This window comes from Pipistrellus hanaki, assembly GCF_964339955.1.
Source record: "Pipistrellus hanaki genome assembly, chromosome: 16".
Lineage (NCBI taxonomy): Eukaryota > Metazoa > Chordata > Mammalia > Chiroptera > Vespertilionidae > Pipistrellus > Pipistrellus hanaki.
The window spans coordinates 11,040,411-11,051,234 of record NC_140518.1 but is presented as its reverse complement, the minus strand read 5'-3'; the positions used below and the strand labels follow the sequence as shown (position 1 = coordinate 11,051,234).

Sequence of the window (10,824 nt, the reverse complement as noted above, 5' to 3'; positions counted from 1 at the left end):
CCTGCTGCAGGCTCCTGAGCACACCTTCAGGGCAAGGGAGCAGCCATGAGCCGCCGGGACCAAAGGTGCTGCTGCCTCCTCCCTCGGACCTGAGCCGCATGCTCTGCGCACACCAGGGCATTGGGACCGAGCCTCCCCACGAGGTCCCCTAGGGAGTCACAGCTGGGCGGCCTACCCTCTCCCCCCACCCATGTCTGTTCCCTCCACCCACCTCTGGCCCACCAGGCTGTCATGAGGAGGCGAGGGACTGAGATACAAACCGGAACACGTGGGCCGAAGCCCCACACCTTCCTGCCTCTGAGGTCTTCGGAAAGCTCAGTGAGCGCCGCAGTGAAGGAGCCTCGGAGCTGCAAGGTGGACCTGATGTTGGCTGGTCTCTCCATCGCCCGGGGATGGTCCCGCGGGCCAGATCCCTCCAGCACGGCCCCTGAGCAAATGACACCACCCCACCCCACCCGCCGCCCGCCCTCACGTGCACATTAGCTCCAATGACCCACACAAGAAGGCTGTTCATACTATGAGCTTTTAATGGGCATCTTCCTCCTACATCTGAGGAAGACAGGGAGGCCCCACCATGAGCTTCACCAGTTTCGGAGGGGCCTGTGCAGAACGGAGGGCCGAGGAGGGCCTGGGGGGCAGCGGGAGAGCTGACAGTGGGTTTCCCAGAATCCTTCATGTAGTGGTGGGTGGCTGGACCTGCCCAGGAAGTTCAGAGACAAAATCGCCAGCAAGCTGCCAGGTCTCCAAACTTGCCATCCCAGGCCTCCCGCCAGGCCCTGCAGCTCCCGAGGCCACCACCAGGTGGGAGCATTGAGCAGCATTCCTCCCCCTCCCCAGCCCGCCTCCCTCCTCCTCATTCCTTCACCAGCCCCCTCCCCTGCCTGCTTCTCCTCTTCCTTCATTTCTCCTCCTACCAAAACAGATCCTGGGGTTCCTACTGCTCTGTCCCAAGGAAGCCAGTGGCAGATGAAAGCACCCTGTCCAACGGGACCCTTGGGCCTCGGGGTGGACCAGCCGTGGACCAGCTGCTGGCGGGACCCCCTGGACCTGGACCCTGCGTTCAGACACTGTGAGTCCTCTGTGGTCCTAGCACCTGGCACCCAGTATAAATGTCAAGAAAATGTCTGTCTGAACAGAACTGGATCAATAAATCAACAATCAATAACCAATCAATAAAGCCAAGGGGATGAAACACGAGAAACGTGTGTTCTGCTGGCGGCCTGAGAGACCGCAGGCTGACCAGCACCCAAGGGCGCCTGCCGAGCAGCCTCCACCCAGGGGCGGTGTGTGCTTCCCAAGACCCCGACCATGAAGTGGTCGAAAGGGCCTTTGGGGAATGTGTCCCATGAGTCCCTGGACCCTCCTTTCTCTCTTCACCCCCCCCACCCCTTTTGTAAACCCACTCATTCCATGATTCCCGTGACCACCAGGCAGCCACCATCTCTAGAGCCATGGTGGGTGGGAGGCTGGGGGGTGGGGAGGAGCTGCTTGGAGGAGGGGGGTGGCCAGCACCGAGAGGGCAAGGTGGTCCAAGGCGATTGGTCGTCAGGAATAATTTACAAGTGTCCACGGCCTCCTCCTCTGTCCCCCTAAGCTAAAAAGGGTCGGAACCCCTTACTGAACCCGCAGACTAGAAGCTGATCTAAGACCCTCTGGTGGCTTTGTTCTGACTGATGTCCCTCTGCTGTCCCGTCTGACCTTGCCCAGTTTGCTGACCGAGGGGCGTCGGGGTAGGTGGGTGTTGGGGGGAGAGGGCGGGGAGGGGGAGGAAGGGGCTCAGCGAGAGCCCAGGAGCTCCTTGAGGACCTCGCAGGTCTTCTTGTGCAGGACCTCGCGCAGCTTCCGGACCCGCCGGCCGCTGGAGGCGCCCACGAAGCTGCCGGGCCGCAGCATGGCCATGCCGCCCTCCACCTCCCCCATGATGATGAGCGGCGTCTCGCCCGCCGTCACGTTGGGGCAGGGGCAGGTCCAGTCCACCTGCAGCAGGGTGACCTCCAGCGGCTCCCGGCCCAGGAACTGGAGGCCCATCTTCTCGTCCTTGAGGACCTCGTCCACGGTGACCAGGGCGCGGCCGGCGTCCGGCTCCTCGGTCAGCTCGGACACGCGGCCCAGGATGACGAAGTCGCTGCGGCAGAAGCTGGTCACGAGCTTCTGCCGGGGCCGGCAGGCCTGGCAGCGCTGGCTGCCCCAGGGGAAGGGGCAGGACTCCTCGCAGGCCTCGCGGCTCTCGAAGTTGTTGCCGTTGCCCTCGCAGCCGCCGTAGACGAAGGACTGGCACTGGCCGGCCTGGCGGTTGTAGGCCCAGCGCGGGGCGTAGGCCTTGCAGGGCCCCTGCAGGGCGGGCAGGCTGCAGGCGGCCAGCGGGCCCCGCACGCAGGCCCGCACGCAGGCCTCGTAGGTCTCGAAGTGGTTGCGGTTGCGCTGGCAGGGCCCGGAGGCGAAGGTGAGGCAGTTGTTGGCCTGGGCGTCGAAGTGCCAGCGGGTCTGCTCCTCGCCGCCGCCGCAGTCCTCGCCGTCGGGCGGCTGCAGGCACTCGGCCGCCGGGAAGGCCGTGCTGTTGGGGCCGCCGCTCTCGGCCGTGGCCGCCGCCGCCGCCGCCGCCGCCGCCGCCGCCTGGCCCGCCCGCACCACCGACAGCGGGAAGTCGGCGCGCAGGACACCGGCGGCGTTGCGGGCGGTGCAGGTGTAGATGCCGGCGTCCTGCGGCTGGGCGTTGTAGATGACCAGCTGGGCGATGTTGGTGACCACCACGTTGCCCCGCACGTGGTTGGGCCCCATGACCACGTTCTCCCGGTCCTCCAGCTGCTTCTCCCAGGTCACGGCGGGCCGCGGCCGGCCGGCCACGTCGCACAGGAAGCTCACCGTCTCGCCCACGGTCACCGCCTGGGGCGCGGGCCGGCTGAGCAGCGCGGGGGCGGCCGCGTCCCAGCCGGGCGTCTCCGGGGCGGCGGTGGTGGGCCGCGCGGTGGTGCCGGGCGGCGGCGGCGGGCTGGTGTTGGGCCAGGTGAAGTGGTAGCGGCAGGCGACCACGGCCAGCGTGATGCCGCGGGAGCAGGCCTCGGCGTCCATGTAGCAGCGGTTGTAGTAGGTGAGGCCGTCGGAGGCGCAGGTGAAGCTGGGCTCCTTCTCGCAGCGGTCCTTGCACTTGCACACGGGCTGGCCGTCCCAGATGTCGCACTCGGAGCCCTGCTGCAGGCACATGAAGTGGTCGCACGTGGCCTCCTTGGGCATGCCCACCGGGCCCCTCTTCCCCTTCGCGTCCAGGTAGCGGGCCGCCACGCAGCTCCTGGTGCCGCACACGTTGGGGCAGCACTTCTCGTAGGTCTCACACTCCTGGGGAGAACCAGAGCGAGAGGCCTGAGGGGGCGGAGGGCAGAGGGACCAGGTCCCCGCCCCGCCCCACGGTGTCTGCAGAGAGAACTAGTAGGTGCTCATCTTTGTTTCATATATATATATATATATATATATATATATATATATATATATTTTTATTTTACAGAGAGGAAGGGAGAAGGATAGAGAGTTAGAAACATCGATGAGAGAGAAACATCGATCAGTTGCCTCCTGCACACCCCCTAATGGGGATGTACCCACAACCAATGCCCTTGACCGGAATCAAACCTGGGACCCTTGAGTCCGCAGGCCGATGCTCTATCCACTGAGCCAAATCGGTTAGGGCTGCTCATCTTTCTTATTTTTTAATATATTTTATTGATTTTCACAGAGAGGAAGGGAGAGGGATAGAGAGTTAGAAACATCGATGAGAGAGGAACATGGATCAGCTGCTTCCTGCATGCTCCCTACTGGGGATAGAGCCCACAACCAAGGAACGTGCCCTTGACTGGAATCAAACCTGGAATCTGCCAGCTGATGCTCTATCCACTGAGCAAACTGGTTAGGGCTCTTATTTTTAAAAAATATGTTTTTATTGATTTTTCTTAGAGAGGAAAGGAGAGGGAAACACAAAAACATCAGTGGCTGCCTCCTGTACGCCCCCTACTGGGGATCAAGCCCAAAACCCAGGCATGTGCCCTGACGGGGAATAGAATCGTGGGGCTCTTGGTTCATGGGACAGCACTTAGCCAGCAGAGCCACAGCAGCCGGGCACTGTGTGCGCTCCATCCTGATGGTGACAGCTGAGGTGCTCAGAGCACTTGCTGTGTATTTGCAGGCTAAGAGTGTTTGCATTTGTCAATTTAATCAGTGCTCGTCACCACCCTGTGGGGTGGGTACCATTATCCTCACTTCACAGGGGAGGGTCCCTGAGGCACAGCGAGGTCAGGTGACCCGCCCAAGGTCACACGGCCTTGTGCACAGGGTGCATGCTGGGAAAGGGGGCCGGCTCCCGGGGTGGGGGGATTCCAAAGTGGGGTTCTGTCTTCACGTCACACGTGTCATCGAGTGACCGCGGCTGAGGTCTAGGTGGGAACACACGCCTCGTTGTCTTCTTTCCCCTTTGGGGTCAGGGAGCCCTGGCTGCATGGGAGAGGCCACCCCATGGGAGAGGCCACCCCATGGGAGAGGCCACCCCGAACCCCCAGAAGGGAGGGGGACCGGGGTTCGAGGCCGGCTGCACACGCCTCAGGGGGAGCAGCGGCTCCGAGGAGAGGCCCCGTCCGCCCAGAGCCGAGAGGAAGGCCGGCCGGCCGGGCGGGCGGGACAGGGCCAGGACGCCAGCTTGGCCTCCACGGGCTGTGCCAGACCCCGTGCCCACGCCCACCGCGGGGGACATTTCGTGGGGAATTAACAAGAGGGACAGCTCCCGGGGCGGCAAAGGCCAGCCCGGCCGCCGGGGGCTTACACGGCTAATCCCTTCTGCGTCTCTGTGGAGCCACCCCGGGCGCTAATTCTGGTTTAATTCCTAGAAATGAGCAGCACGCTCGGCGCCGACGCAAACAAACGCTTTCATGTGGTGTTTTCGACAATCACACCTCGTACCCCCTGGGCGGCGGCACCGCTCCCAGCCTCTGCCCCGTGGCAGCCCTGTGAGCTGCTCCCCACGAGGGCTGGCCTCTCCGGGTCCTTCCAGCCTCGGACATTCCGCATCAGCTAAGAGGGGCCGTGGCCGTGGCCGTGGCCGTGGCCGTGGCCGTGGCCGTGGCCGTGGCCGGAGCCTGCCGCCCGGCTTGTGTACAGTTTTCCCCTCGGCTCAGAAGGGCACTTTGTTCCGCAGCCCTCGCTTGGCATGGGCTTCAGGCCGTGCGCGGGAGGCCTGGGGACAGGGACGGGCAGACCTCGGAGCCGGGGTCCCGGGCAGAAAGGCCCGCTGGGGGGTTGAGCACAGAGAACCGGCCCCCCGGCCAGAGCGTCCTTCCATTCCCCGAGGGACTCGGATCCCTGACAGGCAGGTCCCCGGGCACCTCGGGAGGGTGCTTTGGGCGGGAGGAACCTGGAGGGGACCCTCCCTTAGAACGCTTTTCCTTAGGGTCCCAGAGTAGACCCACAGCCGCCCGAGGCTCCGGCCCACACCGGTGTCTGCTTCCCTGTCCCCGAGCCCCACCCCACGGCCAGGCCAGTCTGAGCCTGTGAAACAGGCTTCCCTGCAAATGGGGCCAACTGAGGGGGTGGCCCCATGGAGATGGGACCGCTCTGGCCCCCCTCCCCCTCCTGACCCCCCTTTCCCTCCGCACCGCCACTGGGCAGGAGAAGCCTGAGAATCGTCTCCCGCTCAATCCCCCTTCACCCCCCGGCCCCTGCAGGCACCGAGGCCGAGCCCCCTCTCCAGGCGGCCCTGTGCTCGCCCGTGGGTGACAGGCGTTTGGCAGAGGGAGCACCAGGGTCTCATGTTGATGCCCAGCCCTGAGCCCCAGGAGCCCACCAGGCCGGCAGGAAGTGCCTCTGCCAGGCAGGTGCCAGGTCCCAGCAGGCCCTTGGCTCCAGGGACGTGGCAGGCGTGACCCTTGCACTCAGGGGCTGGGACAGGCCTGCCCTGCACGGCGGGCGCTCTGCTGAGAGCAGAAGGGGGGACCAGAGAGCTGGCGGACCGAGCCGAGTCTGCCTCCTCCCGGAGCCTGCTCGGGGCTGAGCCGTCCCCCTCCCTGCCAGCCGTCTCTCTCTGCACCGGGGTCCGAGCCCCGGGAGGTGGTCTGGGGGCCGATGCAGCCTCTGCTCTGTTGCCAGACGGAGGGGGGGGTCCCGAGCCCCTCCCTGCTCAGGGCACCGTCCCGAGTGTCTGCCCTCACCTGCCCATGGGCTGCTGGCACCTGCGCCTGGCATGGCCCTGGCTCAGAGCCGCCCTGGCAAACAGGAGACCAGGAACCCCAGGGCTCTCGGTCCCTGGTGAACTTGGACTTCACAACCACCTCTCCTCCTGGGCCTCAGCGTTAGACAGACGCACACCCTGTTTGTCAGCCTGGGCCCTGCAAGGCACCCTCCCCTGCGCCGTCCCCGCCCAGGGCTCCCGCCCTCCCCCACACACACCTGCGCGGGCCCCTCCCGCTCCCGGAGCCCCACTCACCGGGTCCGCCTCACACTCCCGCTTGCAGGTGCTCTGGGCGTCCACCCAGAGGTTGGGGTTCATGTCGTTGGGGCAGATGCCCGCGTGGGAGTAGCGGATGGGGGGCAGCGCCAGGCCCCTCGGGGGCGCCCCGAGCAGCAGCAGCAGCACGGCCACCCGCCCCCAGCGGGAGCAGAACCCGGGGCCTCCCGGGGCCCACATGGCGCGGTCCTCTGCGGCCAGAGGCCTCCCTGGGACGCCGCCGCCGGCGGGCTGCACCCACCGCGCCCTCTCCCTCCGGGGCCGCGGACACCTGCCCTCACCCCCGCCCCGGCCGGCGTCCCTGTGGCCGGGCAGGCTGCGGCGGAGCCCGCGGAGTTGTGCGGCTTCAGAGGAGAGAAAGGTCTTTGCAGGAACCCCCCTCTCTCTTCTCCTGCATGAGCGGGAGGGGAGCCCAGCAGGGGCCGGCCGGCGGGATCTCCGTCCGGGCGCCCCCCGCCTTGGAGCGAGCGAGCCTGACGCCTGTCCCTGTCCGGGGCGGGTGGGCGGTGGGCGGGCGGCCGCGGTGCTCTGGCCGGCGGATCACAGACGTGCTGTCGGGCGGGGAAAGCTGGAAGCAGTTTGGCGGCGTATCTGGCACGGTGGGACACCTGCTTGTTTTTGACTCCGGGAGGCCTTAACCCCTTCCATGTGCTGCGGGGAGCTGGCTCCGGGACACGCAGGCTCACTGGGCAGGAGCGTGTGCTCCCCTCTCCCCTGCTCCCCCAGCCCCCCGCCCCGGCCCCCTCCTCCCGGGCTCCCCCCTCCACGGCCCCCTTCTCCCCGGCCCCCCCCTCTCCCCGGCCACCTCTGAGGAACACACAGTCGCTTGTTACGAGGAGGGACCTGCAGCCACGGGGTTCGCATCGCCCGGCCCGACAGCACATCTGAGAGCAAATGACGTGGAAAAACAACAAGTTCACGGCCGAGCGAGGGTGGGCCTGCGCGGCGGCCGGCCCTGCGGTGTAAGAGGACTCCCGCCCCAGCACCGGGTCCCTTTGGGGGGGCGGGGTGGAGGAGGGGGTGCACCGACAGTTCCCTGTCTTTCTATCCCAGGCAGCTTGGTCTCAAGTTCCAACTTCGGTGGATTTCCCCCGAATCATTCCAGACGCACATACCAGCCACGCTCCGGCTGCGCGGCGGCCGGGGTATCACATTCCCGCGCTCCGCCGACATGCTTCTGGCTCCAGGAAAGCCTACGGGGGCGTCCGGGGCGCCGGGCGGCCGGCAGCCCTTGCGACGGCGCGATGGCTGCGTTCAGGAGCTCTTTGGGGGAAGGGGGGGGGGGGTGTCAGGCACTTTCCAGTTGTCTCATCCCCCCTTTCCCCGACTTTACAAAGAAGGAGAGAGCGACGGACTGGCCCACGGTCACCCGCAGGAAGCAGGGACAGCAATACCACTTACTGATATATATATATATATATATATATATATATATATATATATATATATATATATATATTTTAAATATAGTTTATTGATTTCTTACAGAGAGGAAGGGAGAGAAAGGGATAGTTAGAAACATTGATGAGCCGAAACCGGTTTGGCTCAGTGGTGGAGCGTCGGCCTGAGGACTGAAAGGTCCCAGGTTCGATTTCAGTCAAGGGCATGTACATTGGTTGCGGGCACATCCCCGGCTGCGGGCACATCTCATTGACGTTTCTAGCTCTCTATCTCTCTCCCTTCCTCTCTGTAAAAAATCAATAAGATATATTTTTAAAAAAGAAAAAAAAAAAAAGAAAGAAACATCGATGAGAGAGAAACATCGATCAGCTGCCTTTTGCACATCCCCTACTGGGGGTGTGCCCGCAACCAAGGTACATGCCCTTGACTAAGGTGACCAGACGTCCCACTGAAATGCCCTGTGAAGGGGACAGGCTGAGCGTTTTTGACTCAGTCACCCAATCCCGGCGGGGTCAGAGGCGGGGAGACAGGTCCCTGGGAGGGGCACCTCGTCAAGGCCAAGCCCTCTAGGATGTGGCATCGGCGCTGCAGTGTCTCAGGATGGCGGGCGGGGTGGGCAAGGCCAGAAGGGACCCAGGAGGTCCCCGGCAGTGCTCCCACTTTACAGATGGGCAAACTGAGTCCTGCACCCGGGCGCCCTCTCCCCGGGGGGCTGCAGCTCGCCGCCCACTTTGGTCGTGAAAAGGCAGCTTGGCCCTGCAGGCCCTCTCGCTGCCACTGTAGCTCTCGGGGTGGCATGCTGCCTTCTCGCACCCGAGCCAGCGCCCTCCTGTGGGGCGGGCCATGCTGCAGGATCCGTCTCTCCTGCTCCGGTCAGAGCGCTAATGAAGGGTGTCAGGCCTAATCCTCCGAATCACTGGCATAAACCTCCCTCCGAGGCCCGCCCTGCAATGCAGCCAGACAGGGGGCGGCGCCGGCTGCTCCGAATTCCCCGTAATTTCATAAACCCGGGCTCCGGCTGCTCCGCCACACACACCCCCCCCCCCCCCCCCGCCCCGCCTCGCTGCTCCAGGTCCGTGCAGAAAGCCTGGCCCAGCTCCCTCCAGCCCGGCCCCCTGTCCCAGGCCCCATCGGCCTGCTGCTCGGAGAACTCTCACAGCGGCATTGGGGAAGGAGCCCGGGGCTCTCAGCCTCCCTCTCAGGCCTTCCAACTCTCCCACCAGCGCCCAGCTCAGAATAATAAATAACATCTGATGCGGGCGCGGAGCCCACACTGCGTTTTCACCGACACCGGCCCCGGGAGGGAGCGGGGAGGCCCCCGGGGGCCTGGGGAACAGAGGAAACCGAGTCACAGAGCTGAGGCTGGCTGCAGGCCCCCAGGCTCAGCCTCCTCCCCAGACCCGGCCGGTGCTCCCTGCACAGAGCGCCCAGCCCCCCGAGAGGCCCCGCGGGCCGCCCTCAGCCCCGCCTGTGTACGCTGCTCTGTCCGGGGAGCGCTTTGAAGTCTCTGCTCTGGCCCTCCCTCCGCGGCCCGCACGGCTCTGCCTGCCTGTCTCCCTGGAACTCTGGGGGCTGGCGGGGCCCCCAGCCTCCGGGACCCAGGGAGGGCCCAGCCGCCCATCCTGCTGCCCACCAGGCCATCCCTCCCCTTTAGTTGGCCTCTGGGGAGAGGGACCGGGGTGTGGCTGACCTTGGGGTGACCCTGGCCTTTCCTCCTCCCGAGGGCACTGGGCCCCGCTGGGTCAGGAGGAGGCTGGCCCCCGATCAGCTCGGAAGGGCCCCAGCCCACAGCGCTGTGGAGGGCAGGAGGCCGCAGACCCTTCCGGCCCTCCAGGCCTCCAGGGTGCTTCCAAGGACATCACCCCGACAGTGAACTCTGGGTGACCCCTGACCTCAGGCCCCACTTAGCATAACAATGCCTGAGCCGCCAGGGCCTTGACAGGACAACAGAGCTGGCACCACCTCACAAACTGGCCTGCCCTCTCCCTCCAGGGACCTCGGCCACGCAGGCGGCGGGACCCCCAGAGACCCACAGGGCGCCACGCCAGCATGGCAGCCGCTCATCACAAACCACCCTCTTACCCTCCAACATCGCCTCCATCTCTCCTACTTGATTTTTATTTTTAAAATATTTTTATTGATATATATATATATATATATATATATATATATATATATTTTTTTTTTTTTTTTTTTTTTTTTTTTTACAGAGAGGAAGGGAGAGGGATAGAGAGCTAGAAACATCGATGAGAGAAAAACATCGACCAGCTGCCTCCTCCACACTCCCCACTGGGGATGTGCCGGCCACCAAGGTACATGCCCTTGACTGGAATTGAACCCGGGGCCTCTCCGTCTGCAGGCTGACGCTCTATCCCCTGAGCCAAACCCGGTTCAGCATTCCTACTTGATTTTTTATTTGTTTATTTATTTATTTATTTATTTATTTATTTAGAGAGGAAGAGGAAGTGAGAGGAAGAAACATCGATGAGAGAGAAGCATTAATACCAATGGGTTGCCTCCTGCACGCCCCCTACTGGGGATGGAGCCCACAACCCGGGCATGTGCCCTGACCTGGAATCAAACCAGTGACCTCTCGGTGCACAGGAAGATGCCCAACCAACTGAGCCACACCAGCCAGGGCACCTCCCATGTGCCGTTCTGGGTACACAGTCCTTGTGCTCAGAGAGGGCGCCCTCGGGGCCAGAAAACAGGCACGGAAGAGCACGAAGAAGAGCAAAAAACGCTGGGAGCAGGGAGGACGGAGAGAGGCCGTGACCGGGGTGGGCCTCGGAGCCCGAGCGGGAGTCCGCAGTGAGGCAGAGCGGAGGTGGCGGCTGCCTGCACCTCTCCTCGGAAAGCCCTGGCCCACAGCGCAGCCTCCTCCGCCAGGGCCCCCTCCTCAGGGCCCGGGCCTCCGGGAAGGGGGAGCGAGAGGGAGGCCAGTG

At 64.2% G+C, this 10,824-nt stretch overlaps 1 protein-coding gene across 1 annotated transcript; it reads right to left on the bottom strand.

The window, feature by feature from the left end:
- Positions 1-1,722: 1,722 nt before the first annotated feature.
- On the bottom strand, positions 1,723-6,774 carry WFIKKN2 (WAP, follistatin/kazal, immunoglobulin, kunitz and netrin domain containing 2). The gene is made up of 2 exons (XM_084863758.1): positions 6,458-6,774; positions 1,723-3,333 (listed from the first exon to the last, which is right to left on the bottom strand). Exons 1-2 carry the CDS (start codon positions 6,656-6,658, stop codon positions 1,777-1,779), a joined length of 1,758 nt encoding a protein of 585 aa, XP_084719884.1. The 5' UTR covers positions 6,659-6,774; the 3' UTR covers positions 1,723-1,776.
- Positions 6,775-10,824: the final 4,050 nt, after the last annotated feature.

Coding starts and splice junctions, on each gene's coding strand:
- WFIKKN2 (XM_084863758.1), bottom strand. CDS start 6,658: ATGTGGGCCCCGGGAGGCCCCGGGTTCTGCTCCCGCTGGGGGCGGGTG. Junction 3,334..6,457: donor GGGAGTGTGAGGCGGACCCG/GTGAGTGGGGCT, acceptor GGTTCTCCCCAG/GAGTGTGAGACCTACGAGAA.